The sequence below is a fragment of the Muntiacus reevesi genome, chromosome X (assembly GCF_963930625.1).
Source record: "Muntiacus reevesi chromosome X, mMunRee1.1, whole genome shotgun sequence".
In the NCBI taxonomy this organism is placed as follows: domain Eukaryota; kingdom Metazoa; phylum Chordata; class Mammalia; order Artiodactyla; family Cervidae; genus Muntiacus; species Muntiacus reevesi.
The window spans coordinates 126,106,945-126,125,591 of NC_089271.1; the positions used below are offsets into that span (position 1 = coordinate 126,106,945).

The following is an 18,647-nucleotide window of genomic DNA, read 5'->3' on the forward strand; positions in this document are numbered from 1 at the left end:
GGATTAGATCCCTGATCTGGGTAGATTCTGCATGCTATGGAGCAACTAAGCCTGCGCACCACGACTACTGAAGCTCGTGCACCTAGATCCTGTGGTCCACAACAAGAGAAGCCAGCACAATGAGAAGCCCGCACACCGCAACTAGAGAAAGCCCATGCACAGCAATAAAGACCCAGTGCAGCAAAAAATAACTAATTAATTAATTTTTAAAACTCCCTTTGGCATCTTGAAAAAAAAAATATGACGAAGAAAAGGAAATGAGCAGGTTTGCGGGATGTTGATGGGGGTGAAGAGAGAAATGAAGGTCTGTTCTGAAGTCAAGGATTTGGAATTAGGGAGTCAGGTAAGGTTTGTGTTTAATTCTGCCATACAGCATGTGAAGATGGCAGCTGCAGTCCTCTCAGTAGAGACTTAAGCTCTACTTAAGTGGTGGTGGTGGAGTCGCTCCGTCGTGTCTGACTCTTTGCAACCCCATGGACTGTAGCTCACCAGACTCCACCATCCATGGGATTTTCCAGGCAAGAGTACTGGAGTGGGCTGCCATTTCCTTCTCCAGGGGATCTTCCCAACGCAGGGATCGAACCCGGGTCTCCCACATTGTAGACAGACGCTTTACCATCTGAGCCACCAGGGAAGTCTTAGTGCTACTCAAAACCTCTACACTGCTCTCCCCCCACAAGTGCAAATACATAAATCTCTTTTAGGACAGGCAAGCAAAGGATGCAATGGGTAAATGACCTTCTGCTTTTCTCCTCTTCCAAGGTAGTTTTGGAAAGGCTCACTTAAGGGGCCAATTAACCAGATCTAGTAATAATGGTTAGCATCTATGGAGAATTTATTAAGCATTTTTCTAGCTACTTTACACGTACTGACTCACAAGGACCTCACAAGAACCCTATAGGGCAGGTGCTATTATTACACACATTTTATAGTGAGGATACTGAGACACAACAGTTGAGTAACTTGCCCAAGGTCACTCTGATACTAACTGTAGCAGAGTTGTGATTTGAAACAAGACACCTCCACTCCAGACACATGACAACTGCCTCCATTTAGACAAAGTGTAAGCTCCAAGAGGGCAAGCATTTTTGCTACCGAGCAGTTACTGTTGTATCTTCGACACCTAGGACAGAGTCTAATACACAGTAGTCGGACAACAAATAATTATTGCATGAAAGAAGGAAAGGCTTGAAGACTCTGATCATGAGTTAAGCCCAAACACTGATGACTCTTCCAGAAGAACACTGTCATGATGCCACCTCAGAAAACTCAGAACAAACTAGGTCATTATAATCTCCACCAGGGCTTCCCTGGTGGCTCAGATGGTAAAGAATCTGCCTGCAATGCGGGAGACCTGGGTTCAGTCCCTGGGTTGGGAAGATCCCCTGGAGAAGGGAACAGCTACCCACTCTAATATTCTGGCCTGAGAACTCTATGGACAGAGACTGGTGGGCTACAGTCCATGGGATGGCAAAGAGGACCGACTTTCATTTCACACTATAATCTCTACCAACTCATTCTACCGCCCCCTCTGATCAAATCTTACAAGGCAGAAATCTCAAGATTCAAGCAAATCTCAAGTTTGCAGAAGAACACATGCCATATATCTATGGCTGTGACAATATGATGCCAGATCAGAAAAGTAAGTTTCAAAGCACCAGCTTCAGGGGTTGAGGTCATAAATCAATGAATACATTACCATTTTTAAAATTTAAATACATACACAGCAAATGGGTAAGAGGAGGAGAGAGCTTCTGTGTAGGTCTATTCCTCACTGTCCATAGTCACCAGTTTTATTTGGATTGTTTTTTTAAAGAACATGCCTATTATTACCAATAAGCATTCAACCAGGAAAGAGAATGAGAGACTGTTTAGGAATCTAAGAGACTTCCATCATCAATAATGATGAAGTAATAGACAGTGATTTGGACCATAGCAAAAGGGAAAATTCACTGAGCAGAAAACACAGTAAAATGAGAAAGAAAAAGAAAATTTTAAGGAAGAATCAAAAGTGCTGACTCCTGGCTAAATTGATATTTTTGCTGCATTATTCATTAAGATAGGGTTTTTTTGTGTGGGGTGGGGGAGTCCCATCATTATGCTGCCTATTTCTCCTGACTCCACAAAGCAAATAATAATACAAAAGTAAATAAGTTTTGAGTTATTGAGAGCACTTATTGTTGCTGTGACTTGAGATGAAAACACTATGTAATTGTGTCTGTCTGATAAGGAATTCACAGATGGGCCCGTTATGCAACTGCAAATGGAGATCATATATTAAACCTGTGATAAGGTACCCAAATAGACATGTTATTTATAAATATTGCTGCAGCCTTGGAATGGAAAATATAAAATACATAATAAATGAAAGTTTTAAGATAATATAATATAGAACTGGGATATTAAAATGATTTATTACCTTGATAGAACCTTTTCTAGCCTCGATATTGGGTAAAACTAGGACCGTACTAAGGCAAAAAAAAAAAGTATGTGGCAATAGAGAATATTTCATTTCACTTAGGAGAGGAAATAAAGGGATTCAAACATGTGATGCAACAAGAAAGGTGTCCTTATTACCTTCATTGTTCTGTCTCAATCTTTCCTTTAATTGGCATTTAATTTTACTGTTTCACCATGGCAAACCAGCAAAATGTGTTATGTAAAACTGTTCAGATTAAAAAATGCTGTTCTTGCTTATTTTTTTTTTTAAATTAGTGAGGTCCTTCTTTCAAAGTAAATTCTACCCATACCCGACATGACAGCTTTTCAGGCTTTTAAAAATGCTTGAAAGGAATCTCACAGCCATACTGACTCCATTCAAACTGCTTTGAAAAGGAACATTTAAGTATGTTTTATTTATGTTTACGATGTCGTGCAAGCACAGATAATATTTTTAGTAGAAAATGTATATGTATAACCCTAGGAAAAAAAGAGAAAATTTGAATGAAACTGCTGAAGCAAAAGTAAGGCACCATAAATAAACATGTATTACTTCCTTTATTTAGTTCTTGAAAAATGCTTCTCTGAAAACTAATGGTTTTCAATCCTGCATGTAATCTGGTTATTACCAGGATAAAAACCAAGATCTGAAGGTAATTTATCAGAGGGCTGTAGTTCACTCATATACCAATTTGATGTTTAATGTAATGAAAATGGGATTTATTTTATGATGGAAGGATAACCTGGTTTCTGTAATGTTAGCAGTCAGTACATTTAATTCAAGTAGCATTTATTTTTGCAGTGATGTTCCCTCTTGTAGAAGCTCTCGCTTCACATGATGTCCACTGAAGTATCAGTCTGGTGAGATTGCTTCTCACAGGAGTGAACTTGAAAGCCTGAAGTCATCAGGGGTCACCATCTGGGTAATATACCAGGTATATTTTTCAGGAAGGGAACTATTTAACATACAAGTAGATCTGTAGCTTTGACAAGCTTTGGTAGTAAAGTACAAAAGCAGTAGCAGTCCTTAGCCTGAAGGAACATGAAGCAAGATATATAAGGGAGCTAGTGGGAATTTTTTTTTTTTTTTTTACAAAAAACGAAAAACAAATTATATTGAAAAATAACACATGCTTTTGCCTTGGCATGATTTGAAACATGAGAGCATTTATAATGGGCAGGACTTTTATCTATAAGATATATTTCGTATTTTCTAAATAAATTGATTTGGCCAAATTTCAAAGATAACACCAAAAAATTCTTGCAATAAAAAAATTATAGCTTGCTTGGCTGAATATGTGTGCAGTTTGAGATACAAGATGAATTTCCTGAAAGCAGACTTTTATTTGCCTTGCAAATCTTGCAATTTAAAGGTTTACTTGTATATTCATTACCAAAGCTCTATTTCCCTTGTTATTAAGGGGATTGGAATATTATCTGTAAGAGTGTGTGTTGTGCTCATTGCTCAGCCATGCCTCTTTGCAACCCCATGGACTGTAGCCTGCCAGGCTCCTCTGTCCAGTATTCTTCAGGCAAGAATACTGGAGTGGTTGCCATGCCCTTCTCCAGGGGATCGTCCAGACCCAGGGACTGAACCTGGGTCTTCTGCATTTTAGGTGGATTCTTTACCACTGAGCCACTCGGAAAGCCCTGTAAGAGTAAGACAGTGGACACAAAACACCAAGAGATACAGAAAAACATGGAAGTGTTCATACCTTTTGACCCTGGCATTGTGAAGATATGCCGGTAAATTTAATTGCCTAAAAAGATTCTTACCAGCATCCAACTTTTCCTGATCAGTTATTTTGAGGCTAATTTTTTAGGCCATTACATTTCAAAATATGTCTGTGGAGCTTTTGGACAAGGCTTTTGTACTCCCAGTTCCTTTCAATCAAAAGAGTTCTATTTTATCTTTTGATGCATTTGGGGTTATTCATATTTAATTGCCGAATTGTTCTGATGCTTTTAAATGTTGTGAAAAGCTCAACTTTAGACAGAAAGCAAAAATACAAGAGATGGAATAAAACAATGCATCTATCCATTCAGCTTAAAAAAGATTTGTTGAGCACCTATTTTTTATTGTATAACAGTATGTGAATACAGTATCATTGTAAAAGATTCTAACAATACTATGAAAATGTTGACTTCCCCCAGCTCCCCACTCTAAAGATCAATAATTTGGTATTAATCCTTCCAGTTCTCTTTCCATGTATTTACATATACATAGAAATACCTTTCCTTTTATTTACATAGGGTCATTAGTTGGATGTGCCTTGTTCTACATTATTTTTTATATAAATCCTAGAGCTCTTTCCATGTCAGTGCATATAGGTCATCTAGTGGTGTGTTGATAAATGTTTAACAACCAGCTCTCTGGGTTTAAAAAAAAAACAAAACTTGATTTGCAACATTTGCTGATTCCTGCAGTGTTAATACACCCAATACCGGTGTGAAGTCATTGAAGGAGGAATTGGGAAGGAATGTACACTGTTGGCTCTTGTAAACCATTAGAAAACACACCACTGAGTCACTCCTTTTTCTGTCTCTCTCTTTTTTTTGGGGGGGGACATCTTATTTTGAAGCAAATTGAGACTTCACAGAAAAGTTGCAAATACAGCACAGAATTCTATAAACCTATCACTTTTTCTGCCAATATTAACATCTTGCATAACCATAGTGCCATTGTTAAATTTAAGAAATTGGCATTAGTATGATGCTATTAGCTCATTTATTTTGGATTTCTTCAGTTTTCCACTATTTGCTGTTTTTGTTCCAGGATCCTATCTAGTATACCACAGTGCATTTAATTGTCATGTCTCCTCTCATCTCATAGTTTCTTAGTATCAGTCTTTTTCATTCTTACATAGGGTTTCATATTATGGGTGTATCAGTCTTTCATAGATGGATATATTGGTAGATTTTTTTAACCATATTAACAGAGTCATTATATTAACAATACTACTCTGAACTTCCTTGTACATAGGCCTATAGGCACATATAGGCATGCTTCCCAGGTGGTGCTATTAGTAAAGAATCAGCCTGCCAGTGCAGGAGACATAAAAGACATGAGTTTAATTTCTGGGTCAGAAACATCCCCTAGAGAAGGGCATGGCAACCCACTCCAGTATTCTTGCCTGGAGAATCCCATGGACAGAGGAGCCTGGCAGGCTATAGTCCATGGGGTCACAGTCAGCCATGACTGAAGTCAGACATAGGCTATTAAGTAGGGATTTGATGAGATTACATTTTGATGAGATTTAATTGGTTTGATTTGATTGGATAAAAAGAACTGTTGTAAATAGGCCTTTAGTGATGTGGTGGTCTATGCCCCGATCAGTAATGCTGAAGAAGCTGAAGTTCAATGGTTCTATGAAGACCTATAAGAGCTTTTAGAACGAATACCCAAAAAAGATGTCCTTTTCTTTTTTTTTTTTTTAATTTTTTTTTTTTAATTTTTCAGTGGGTTTTCTCATACATTGATGTGAATCAGCCATACAGTTACATGAATTCCCCATCCCGGTCTCCCATCCCACCTCCCTCTCCACCCGATTCCTCTGGATCTTCCCAGCCCAACAGGCCGGAGCACTTGACTCATGCCTCCCACCTGGGCTGGTGGTCTGTTTCACCACAGATAATATACATGCTGTTCTTTCGAGCAATACCACTTCTGGGCATACACACTGAGGAATCCAGATCTGAAAGAGACACGTGCACCCCAATGTTCATCGCAGCACTGTTTATAATAGCCAGGACATGGAAGCAACCTAGATGCCCATCAGCAGATGAATGGATAAGGAAGATGTCCTTTTCATTATAGGGGACTGGAATGCAAAAGCAGGAAGTCAAGAAACACCTGGAGTAACAGGCAAATTTGGCCTTGAGGTACAGAATGAAGCAGGGCAAAGGCTAATAGAGTTCTGCCAAGAGAAGGCACTGGTCATAGCAAACACCCTCTTTCAACAACACAAGAGAAGACTCTACACATGGATATCACCAGATGGTCAACACCGAAATCAGATTGATTATATTCTTTGCAGCCAAAGGTGGAGAAGCTCTATAAAGTCAGCAAAAACAAGACCAGGAGCTTACTGTGGCTCAGATCATGAAATCCTTATTGCCAAATTCAGGCTTAAAATAGAAGAAAGTAGGGAAAACCACCAGACCATTTAGGTATGACCTAAATCAAATCCCTTATGTCTATACAGTGGAAGTGACAAATAGATTTAAGGGACTAGATCTGATAGACAGAGTGCCTGATGAACTATGGATGGCAGTTCATGACATTTTACAGGAGACAGGGATCAAGACCATCCCCAAGAAAAATAAATGCAAAAAAAGCAAAATGGTTGTCTGAGGAGGCCTTACAAATAATTGTGAAAAGAAGAGAAGTGAAAAACAAAGGAGAAAAGGAAAGATATACCCATTTGAATGCAGAGTTCCAAAGAATAGCAAGAAGAGATAAGAAAGCCTTCCTCAGTGATCAATGTAAAGAAATAGAGGAAAAGAATAGAATGGAAAAGACTAGAGATCTCTGCAAGAAAATTAGAGATACCAAGGGAACTTTTCATGCAGAGATGGGCTCAATAAAGGACAGAAATTGTAGGGACCTAACAGAAGCAGAAGATATTAAGAAGAAGTGGCAAGAATACATAGAACTATACAAAAAAGATCTTCACGACCCAGATAAGCACAATGGTATGATCACTCACTTAGAGCCAAACATCCTGGAATGCAAAGTCAAGTGGACTTTAGGAAGCATCACTATGAACAAAGCTAGTGGAGGTGATGGAATTCCATTTGAGCTATTTCAAATACTAAAAGATGATGCTGTGAAAGTGCTACACTCAATATGTCAGCAAATTTGGAAAACTCAGAATTGGCCACGGGACTGGAAAAGGTCAGTTTTCATTCCAATTCCAAAGAAAGACAATGCCAAAGAATGCTCAAACTTCTGCACAATTGCACTCATCTTACACACTAGCAAGGTGATGCTCAAAATTCTGCAAGCCAGGTTTCAGCAGTAGGTGAATCATGAACTTCCAGATGTTCAAGCTGTTTTAGAAAAGGCAGAGGAACCAGAGATCAAATTGCCAACATCCGTTGGCTTATCGAAAAAGCAAGAGAGTTCCAGAAAAACATCTACTTCTGCTTTATTAACTATGCCAAAGCGTAGTCCTATTGTGTGGATCACAATAAACTGTGGAAAATTCTGAAAGAGATGGAAATCCAAGACCACCTGATCTGCCTCCTGAGAAATCTGTATGTAGGCCAGGAAGCAACAGTTAGAACTGGACATGGACTAACAAACTGGTTCCAAATAGGAAAAGGAGTACGTCAAGGCTGTATATTGTCACCCTGCTTATTTAACTTATATGCAGAGTACATCAGAAGAAACGCTGGGCTGGATGAAGTAAAACCGGGAATCAAGATTTCCGGGAGAAATATCAATAACCTCAGATATGCAGATGACACCACCCTTATGGCAGAAAGTGAAGAGAAACTTAAGAGCCTCTTGATGAAAGTGAAAGAGGAGAGTGAAAAAGTTGGCTTAAAACTCAACATTCAGAAAACTAAGATCATGGCATCTGGTCCCATCACTTCATGGCAAATAAATGGGGAAACAGTGGAAACAGTGCGAGACTATTTTTGCAGGCTCCAAAATCACTGCAGATGGTGATTGCAGCCATGAAATTAAAAGATGCTTGCTCCTTGGAAGGAAAGTTATGACCAACCTAGACAGCATATTTAAAAGCAGAGACCTTACTTTGCCAACATTCCCTCTAGTCAAGGCTATGGTTTTTCCAGTGGTCATGTATGGATGTGACAGTTGGACTGTGAAGAAAGCTGAGTGCCAAAGAACTGATGCTTTTGAACTGTGGTGTTGGAGAAGACTCTTGAGAGTCCCTTGGACTGCAAGGAGATCCAACCAGTCCATCCTAAAGGAGACCAGTCTTGGGTATCCCTTGGAAGGACTGATGCTGAAGCTGAAACTCCAATACTTTGGCCACCTCATGCGAAGAGCTGATTCATTAGAAAAGACCCTGATGCTGGAAAAGATTGAAGGCAGGAGAAGAAGGGGACGACAGAGGATGAGATGGTTGGATGGCATCACTGACTCAATGGACATGAGTTTGAGTAAACTCCGGGAGTTGGTGATGGACAGGGAGGCCTGGCGTGCTGCATTCCATGGGGTCGCAAAGAGTCGGACACGACTGAGTGACTGGACTGAACTGATGTGGTAGTGAACTGTGGGGGAGGGGAAGCATTCTGTGATCCTATAATTAGGTGTCAGTCTTTAGTGAGCTTTTCCTCTGGACTGTGAACTTCACACTGATTTCTGAGTTATTTTTTTTTCCTCCCCCATCAGGTGAACTGGATGGCTACATTAGATTGGAGTTGGGAATAGGCACACCTCAAAGACATTGTGAGTTTAGTTCCACACCACTGCAATAGGGTGAAGATTTTAAGTAAAAAGTCACGTGAATTTTTTGGCTTCTCAGTGCATACAAAAGTTATGTTGATAACGTAATGTTTTATATTAATTATACAATAGCATTTGGTCTAAAAGAAACAATGTACATACCTTAATTGAGAAATACTTCGTTGCTAGAACCATCATCTGATCCTTCAGCAAGTCATAAACTTTTTGACTGATGAATGGTCTTGCCTCCACGTTGACAGCTACTGACTGATTAGGGTGGTGGAACTAGGGGTAGGGGTGGCTGTGGCAGTTTCTTAAAATAAGTCAACAATAAAGTTTGTTTCAGGGAGTAACTCTTCCTTTCACAAATGATTTCGCGGCAGCATGCAGTGCTGTTTGATAGCATTTTACCCACAGTAGAACTCCTTTCAGAATTGGAGTCAGTCCTCTCAAAACCTTTCCCTGCCTTATCAACTAAGTTTATGTAATATTCTAAGTTCTTTGTTGTCATTTCAATAGTCTTTACAGCATCTTCCCCAGGAGTAGACTCCATCTCAAGAAGCCACTTTCTTTGCTCATCCATAAGAAGCAATGCCTCTTCTTTTAAAGTATTAGCTTAAAATTTCAGCAATTCACTCATGTCTTCAGGCTCCACTTATGATTCTAGTTCTCTGTGTATTTCTACCTTTATATTTCTGCAGTTACTTCCTCTACTGAAGTCCTGAACCCTTCAAAGTCACCCAAGAAGGTTGGAATCAACTTTTTCCAAACTCCTGTTTAATGTTGATATTTTGACTTCCTCCCATGAACCACAAATGTTCTTAATGGCATCTAGAATCCTTTCCAGAAGGTTTTTAATTTAGTTTGCCTAGATTCATCAGAGGAACCTCTATCTATAGCAGCTGTAGCTTTATGAAGTGTATTTCTTAAATAATGAGACTTGAAAGCTGAAATGACTCCTTGATTCATGGGTTGCAGAATGGATGTTGTGTTAGGAGGCATGCAAACAACATTAATCTCATTGTACATCTCCATCAGAGCTCTTGGGTAACCACATGCATTGTCAATGAGCACTAATAATTTGAAAGGAATCTTTCTGTTTTAGCAGTAGTTCTCAACAGTGGGCTTAAGGTATTCAAGGAAACATGTCATAAACAGACGTGCTGTCATCCAGGCTTTGCTGTTCCGTTTATAGAGCATAGCCTGGGTGAATTTAGCATAATTCTTAAGTGCCATAGGATTTGCAGAGTGGTAAATGAGCACTGGCTTCAACTGAAAGTCATCAGCTGCATTAATCCCTAACAAGAGAGTCAGCCTGTCCTTTGAAGCTTTGAAACCAGGCATTGACCTTCTTCCAACAGAAAGCCACTTCATCTACTTCGAAAGTCTGTTGTTTAATATGTAGGCAGCTCAATGATTATCTTTTTTTTATCTTTTCTTTTTCTTTTTCTTTTTTTAATTTTTCAGTGGGTTTTGTCATACATTGATATGAATCAGCCATAGAGTTACACGTTTTCCCCATCCCAATCCCCCCTCCCACCTCCCTCTCCCCCCGATTCCTCTGGGTCTTCCCAATCAATGATTATCTTAACTAAGCTCTTCTGGATGACTTGCTGTAGCTTGCACATCAGCACTCGCTGCTTCACCTTGCACTTTTAAGTGATGGAGATGACTTCTTTCCTTAAACTTCATGAACCAACGTCTGCTGGCTTCAAACTTTTCTTCTACAGCTTCCTCACTTCTCTCAGTCATCACAGAATGAAAGGGGAGTCCTTTCTCTGAATGAGGCTTTGGTTTAAGGGAATGTTGTGACTGGTTTGATCCTCCAGACCACTAAAAACTTTCTCCAAATCAGCAATAAGGCAGTTCTACTTTCTTATCCTTCATGTGTACACTGGAGTAGCACTTTTGATTTCCTTCAAGAACTTTTCCTTTGCATTCACAGCTTGTTTAACTGGCATAAGAGGCCTGTCTCAGCTTTCAACATGGCTTCCTTGCTAACCTTCATCATTTCTAGCTTTTGATTTAACGTGTGACTCTTCCTTTCACTTGAACACCCAGAGGCCATTGTAGGGTTAACTGGTCCAGTTTCAACATTTCTGTGTCTCAGGGAATAGGAAGGCTGGAGGAGAGCAAGAGAGATGGGGGAATGGCCAGTAGAGCAGTCAGAACACACACAGCATTTGTCAATTAAGTTTGCTATCTTATATGGGCATGGTTCATGGCATTCCAAAGCAGTTAAGGTAGTAACATCAAAGATCACTGATCACAGATCACCACAACAAATATATTGATAATAATAATGAAAAAGTTTGAAATATTATGAGAATTACAAAAATGTGACACAGAGACACAAAGTGAGCAAATGCTGTTGGAAAAATGGTTTTAATAGACTTGCTGGACACAAACCTTCAATTCTTAAAAATCATAATATCTGTGAAACACAATAAAGCAAAATGCAGTTAAGGAATGTAGGTCTGTATGTGATTATTTCTTTAAGGCAGATTCCTAGAAGTAGAATTCCTTGGTCAAGGAACATTCCCAGTATAAATTTTGATAGACAATCAATAGTAATCGCAAAAATGCTTTCCAAAAGCAATTTACCACTTTATAGACCTATCAGCGTGTATAAGCAAGAGTACTTCTTGACTCCCAGGTGCCAAGTTAGGGACCAGGGACAAAAAGATGAAGAAGACACGGTACCTGTCCTGTCAGTGCTTAAAATTATGAGGCATTCATATAAGTAGGTATCCTCAATATAGCATGGTAAGTTCTGTGACACATTTTGGAAACAGAAAGACCATACCACTTTGTGAAATGCCCTATATAGTCAAGATCAACACTGTCCAACAGAAATACAACCCAAACCACATATAGAGTTTTAAATTTTATTATTGCCACATTAAAAATGTGATAAGGAACTGGTGGAGTTAATTTAAATAAATTTTGATGTAATCAAATATATATCTAAAATATTAACATTTCAGCATGTAATCAATACAAAAATTATTAATTGGATAATTTACATTATCTCCTTTATATTAAGTCTTTGACTCTGACTAATCACTTTTCAAATGCTTGGTAGACACGTATTGCCATGTTGTGGCTGCCATATTATGGTACAGACCTAGGTCATTCAGCATGCATTTCCTATATCTACTTTTGAAGCATTTCTGCAGTCTCTCCCTTATAAGTGTATATTTGCCTATCAAAGGGGATTGGAATGGGGAAGTATTATTGATTATAAGCATTACTAGACATCATCAGTCTTAATTATGAGAAACAAAGGCCAACGTCCTAACACAGAGGGCAGAGAAATAACTGCAGAGAGACTTGGGGGTTTCAGCCTATAGAAATATGCAAAAAGTGCTTCTTATGAAGTCAGCCTGCCTTGAGAGCCAAGATGCTTGATTGAGTTTGACAATTGGGGACAGCGAGATACTCCGTTTGTTACCTTAACTTTGTAATAAATTTATAATTTCAGAGCATAGCTTTTTGCAGTTGGATAAAACAAGAAGGATAAGAATTATAAAATCTACAGGACTCAGCACTAAGGAACATTTGTGGGGAGAGCATTAGGAACTGCCATTCTTAATCAACTGAAAAGACGTTACTCCTAGAATATCTGAATAGGCAGACACATTCTGTCCAGACATTGAATTTCAGGGTAGTGCAGGTATTGGAGTGGTACTTCTTGAGAGATCTGGGTAGTGTCCAACTCTACTCATTGAGTTTATATATTTTTATATATTTTATATATGTCTTTAGGAAAAAGAATTTTGACTTTGAAGTCAGGAGTCATTGTATTAGATATACTATAACCAGTAGTGCTCATTTATAGGTAAATGTTCTGGCATTGTGTGATTTAGTTTTATTACTTTCTATACCACTCTAATGACAGAAAGTGAAGAGGAACTAAAGAGCCTCTTGATGAGGGTGAAGGAGGAGAGTGAAAAAGCCAACTTAAAGCTAAATATTAAAAAAAAAAAAAACTAAGATCATGGTATATGGTCCCATCACTTCATGGCAAATAGGAGGGGCAATGGTGGAAGCAGTGACAGATTTCCTCTTCTTGGACTCTAAACTCACAGCAGAACAGCAGATGGTGACTGCAGCCATGAAATTAGAAGACGATTGCTTCTGGGAAGGAATGCTATGACAAACCTAGATAGTGTGTTTAAAATCAAAGGCATCACTTTGCCGACAAAGGTCTGTATAGTCAAGGCTATGGTCTTTCCAGTAGTCACATGCAGTTGTGAGAGCTGGACCATAAAGAAGGCAAGTGCTGAAGAATTGATGCTTTTGAACTGTGGTGCTGGAGAAGACTCTTGATAGTCCCTTGGACAGCAAGGAGATCAAATAAGTCAATCTTAAAAGAAATCAACGCTGAATACTCATTGAAAGGACTGGTGCTGAAGCTGAAGCTCCAATACTTTGGCCACCTGATGAGAACAGCCGACTCATTGGAAAAGACCCTGATGCTGGGAAAGATTGAGGGAAAGAGAAGGGGGCGACAGAGGATGAGATGGTTGGATGAAATCACCAATTCAATGGATGTGCGTTTGAGCAAACTCCAGGAGATAGTAGTGATAAACAGGGAAGCCTGGCATGCTGCAGTCCATAGGGTCGTGAAGAGTGACTTGGCAACTAAACAACAATAACTTGTAGTTTATTGGTGATCAGTTTGTGAAGTATATTAGAGCACAGAGATAACAGGATTATGGTTTTAATCCTGTTTTTGAGTTTTCCTACCACTCTTCTCTTTCCTGAGCTCTGGTCACACTGAACTCCTTAGTGTTCTTCACATAGTTTATATAAGACTTCAAGGCTTTCTGTAATTCCTTTTCCTTCTTCCTTGGAGGTTTTTTAACTAGATATTCATATGGGTTCACTTCATTCAAATCTTGGTTCAAATATTACGTACTTCAAGAGGTTTTTCCTGACTACTCTAATTTTTTTTCCCTTTATAGCACTTGTTACCGATGGGTATTATTTTACTCACATGAGTTGTGGGAGGGTAGAGCTTTTGTTTTTTTATTCACTGCTATAAATAGAAAAACAGTGCCTGGTACAAGCTAGACATTCAAGAAGTACTTGTTGAATCAATATGTGAATATAACTTAACACTGCCCTGTTTGTTCACTACTGGTTGTACCCTTACTTCTAACCAGTGGACTCATAATGTTTATACTTGGGTTTGGGGAACTTGCTTAAAGTGTGGCTATAAATATGTAACATAGATCTGGATGGTGATCCACTAGAAGCTAAGGACTATGTATCTTCCTCATTGGGTATCCAAGGCTGATATGCAACCAATATGCTCAACAGGCTATGTTGGCTGTTTATATCCAACATTCATATTTGTCAACCAATACCTTTGCAGTCATGACTGTTTATTACCTTTTCCTGTATTCCCAACATTCCCCGTGTACCCAGCATATGCTTTGAAAATACTTGTTGAATGAATCAATAAATACATCCCCATAATAGAAGTACTGCCATATCTTTCCCGTGGGTGTGTTAGTATATCCTGAAATTCAATATAATTTTATACATTGGTCTTAGTGTTAAAAAAAATACTATTTCTAACAGAACTCAAATACTAGAGTTGCTTCTGCACATAAATGCTCTCTTTGATTTCTTTTCACGTCTCAGTATGTGGAAGTTCAGTTTGGAGGAGAGAAGAAACCCATAGCCTTGCCATGGTACCCATAGTCTGTAGCAAGTCACTTTCATTAGATATTCATGCAAATGTACATTACAAACAACTTGTTACCTAGAAAAGATACAACTAAACTAAAAAAGAATTATAAAGTTTTACCACCCTCAAAGGGTATTTGACTAATTGTGCATACCTCTTTATCCGTCTTGATTGGCTAGAAGCAGTTCATTTAATTTATGATGAAAAATTAAACCTTATTTTGTTATTTTGAAATGATTCTCAGCACATGTATTTTCTCTCTCATTAAGTGCCCTCGTGTCTGACCCTTTGCGACCCCATAGACTGTACAGTCCATGGAATTCTCCAGGCCAGAATACTGGAGTGGGTAGCCTTTCCCTTCTCCAGTTGATCTTCCCAACCCAGGGATCAAACCCAGGTCTCCTGCATCGCAGGTGGATTCTTTACCAGCTGAGCCACAAGGGAAGCCCCTTTCAAGAAACCAGCTTACCTTAAATAAAGTATATAAAATAGCCCTTGATCTTCAAACTGAAAAGTACTATGCCTTTTGTTCTTTATGACCCATCTAATTTCAAAAAAAATATCTGAACCAAGACAGTCAAACACATTTTCAATGTAACTTCTAATATCCATCATATTCAAATTATTTGGGGACTGAGTAGACTGAATTTTCTATAAAGCTGATGAATACTTTTAATTGGAGCGAGTATGTTAAACCAACTGTACTTTGAACAAGGAAATCTCAGGGATGTCCTAATAGAGCTCTATTAGCATGCCATCCTGTACCTTATTCAGAACCAGCATCATCTGAGTTTCAGTTGTTTCCAATAATTGCAAGAGAAATCCATCAGACAGTACTGGCCTTAATCCAAATAAAAGGGTAGAAACCAATTAAATGCTTAAAAGTTTTAAGGATAAATTAGAAGGTAGGTGTTAGAAATCTCTTTGGCTCAACTCAAAGTGGATGAATGATTTTTAAATAGGCTATCTGGCTAGCTTTCCTGTTCTTGGTTGTTAATTCATATGCTATATATTTGTGTTAGACATAAATTAGCCCCTATCAGACCGCCTAGGAACAAAAAGGAAAATATGAGATGGCTTATGATCAGATAAACTTTTTTTTTCCCTTTTGGTTGACGTTGAAAATTGCAGTGAGAAAACAAAGGATTACCCCACCTTCTGTCCTAGGCACTATTTTCTCCTAATATTCTCTTCACTCAGTAATCTCAATCATTCTCACTTCAACTATTGCCTATGTGCATATTTGATTCTGCAGTCTTTTCCTAGCCTTTATGTTTCTCCAGAATTTCAAACCCTTGTGTCTGACATGACTTTCTAAGATAACCCTTCAGTCCTTGGAACCTGGCATCTCCAAATGTGAATTCATTATATTCCTCCTGGGGTTTCCCAAGTGGCACTAGTAGTAAAGAACCTGCCTGCCAATGCAGGAGACATAAGAGATGTGGGTTTGATCCCTGAGTCAGGAAGATCCCCTGGAGGAGGGCATGGCAACCCACTCCACTATTCTTGCCTTAAGAATCCCATGGACAGGGGAACCTGGCGGACTGCGGTCCATAGGGTTGCAAGGAGTTGGACATGACTGAAGCAACTTAGCATGCATGCACACATATTCCTCCCATCACTCCTCCCTTCCCCAGATCACTTAGTAAGCATTTAATAAACACATATCTGGTACCAACTATTTGTAGCTAGTACTAAGCTAAGTGTGAAATCCCTAACTCTGTTAATGGTTCCACCATGCTTTCAGTTATCAGGTTCAAAACCTTAATCATTTTGGTTTCCGTCACTCTTTCCTATGCCCATCCCCAGCACACCTACACATGTGCACATTAGTGCAAGCACACACCCACCCACTCATACACAGAGCTTGTTGCCAAATCTTGAGATGATGTTTATGCAATTTCTCCTTAAAGAATCACCTTCTTTGCATTCGTACAGCCACCACCCTACATGAGGCACTCATCATTTTTCACCTACATTATTACAATGCCATGCCAATTTGTGTTCTTGCCAGAACTTTAGGCCTCCGATCCATCCTTCTCCACATTACTACTGGATTTATCATTCTACAAAGGGTGCTCTGATGATATCATTTATTTGCCTAAAAACCATCAGTGCTCCTCATTGCTATCAAATTAATCTTCCTAAAGAAAACTGATCCTATTACTCATCTATTCAGAAAATGGCAGTGCCTCCCAGTTGCCCAGTAAATTGAATCCAAATAGCTAAGGGTGGCATTCAATGTCCTCTACAATATGGCCCTTATCTACTGTTCTGGCCTTAATTTCCACTAACTTCTGTACATAGTTAAACTTCAATCAACCCCAACAACTTTCTTTGCCTCAAATACATCCTGTGCTTTACAAAGTCATATTTTGTTCAGCCTGCCCCCTCACCCCACCCATTCCTGACACCTGCCCCACATATCCTTCAAAGTCTATCTCAAATCCTACTTCCTTCATAAAACCATCCCTGATCAACCAAGCCAATTTTACCCTATTGTTCCTTTAAAATATTTCTTTTAAAACAAAAATTTCTTTTTTTCCCCCAAATGGCAAACATCACACATGTTCATTGTAAAAATATAGACAATACAGAAATCATAAAGATGAAAATTAAACTCCTCCATAACCCCCCATACTGTTAATATGTTGCAGTATATCCTCTCAACCCTTTCTCCAGACAGCAACATATGTACATACACACACACACACATACACGATATAGATCATGCTATTCATACTGTTTAGTAGCCTGATGTTTTTCATTTGATGCATCATAAATATTTCCCATGCCATTACATAGTCTTCTGCAACATGATTTAATAACCACTTAATCTTGTATTATTTATAATATCATCAGTTATTTAATTAATCTTCTATGGCTTGTTTTCTTGCAGCAGTACATTTGTTCGGCCTGACTTGGCAGTTGCAACCCGCTGAAGGACAGCTCTATGAAAATGGAGTTAGCAAGGGGAACAGAGGGACCGAATCCATGGATACTACTTACTCTCCAATTGGAGGAAAAGTTTCCGATAAATCAGAGAAAAAAGGTACCGATCAAAATATTGATTGATTATTGATTATTTTTTTTCTATTTTGGTCATTAGCACCAAATCTGGAATGGTTTCATTTCACATTAAATTTCATGATCACTCAAAAGAAATACTCTACATGTACAGAATAAGTATATGTAAATGTCTTGTGAAAAGAGATTTTCTCTTGCTTTGAGTATAAACCAATTAAACTTTTCAAATATATTGGCAATTTTCAAAATAGATAAATATTTACAGGATGGAGGTTTCAATACAATGGAAATTGCATTTTACATATAGCTACCCTGAAGCAACGTGGGATTTTGATTAGGTTCTCTGTGTTCAAGCTGAGCATTTATATATAACATTTTACAAAGAGTATATGGAAATTTCTTCTGTTTATAATAAGAAAATGCCTTCTATGTGTGATACAAGGGTGAATGTTTATGTCAATGTGGGGGAATATGAATTGTTTCCTCATTGGGAAACATGAATTCTTCCTAGTTGGGGAAAAGAAAAAAGCACTTTGAGCATAGAATTGTTAAATTTAACCAACCTAAGTTTGAACCACCTGACTTATTTACAATAAATATCATAGTACCAGCAGTCTGAACATCTTGTTTCATGCTAAATTATCTTAGTCTTAAAATTCAAATATTGGAAATTTACATTGTGATTTCTTTTGATTTGTCTTGATATAGGATACAGTATAGAAGAGCCATGTAAAATATCAGTACATCAGTTCCAAAAGTAAAAGTTGCAAACAAAATGTATAATCACTACTACCCTAAAAATATTTTTAGATCAAATATAAACAAATGAATAAATGAATGACTCAAACCCTACCCTTAACAAGCTTATAATTTTTAGGGGTAGAAAATCAGTTTTGGTTCACTAGTTGAAAATAGATTTTTATGGTTATTCTGATTACTATGCTTGTGTTTTTAGTTCCTTTCTTGGAGTTATTTTGGGGTCTTGTTTTATTTTTCTTTGCTTTTTAAAAAGGAACTTTGCTTTGGTCTATGCTTCAGTTAAAAATTAATGGTTAGGGT

The 18,647-nt window shown here is 38.3% G+C and overlaps 1 protein-coding gene across 3 annotated transcripts in view; it reads left to right on the plus strand.

Moving 5' to 3' along the window:
• Positions 1-18,647, plus strand: part of TENM1 (teneurin transmembrane protein 1) — a 612,361-nt gene that overhangs the window by 289,716 nt on the left and 303,998 nt on the right. For 2 of the 3 annotated variants that reach the window (XM_065915017.1, XM_065915018.1), the window contains exon 6: positions 17,461-17,613. In XM_065915017.1, coding sequence (XP_065771089.1) covers positions 17,461-17,613 — 153 coding nt within the window. The remainder of the gene's footprint in view (positions 1-17,460; positions 17,614-18,647) is intronic. The other variant, XM_065915019.1, reaches the window with a different exon arrangement.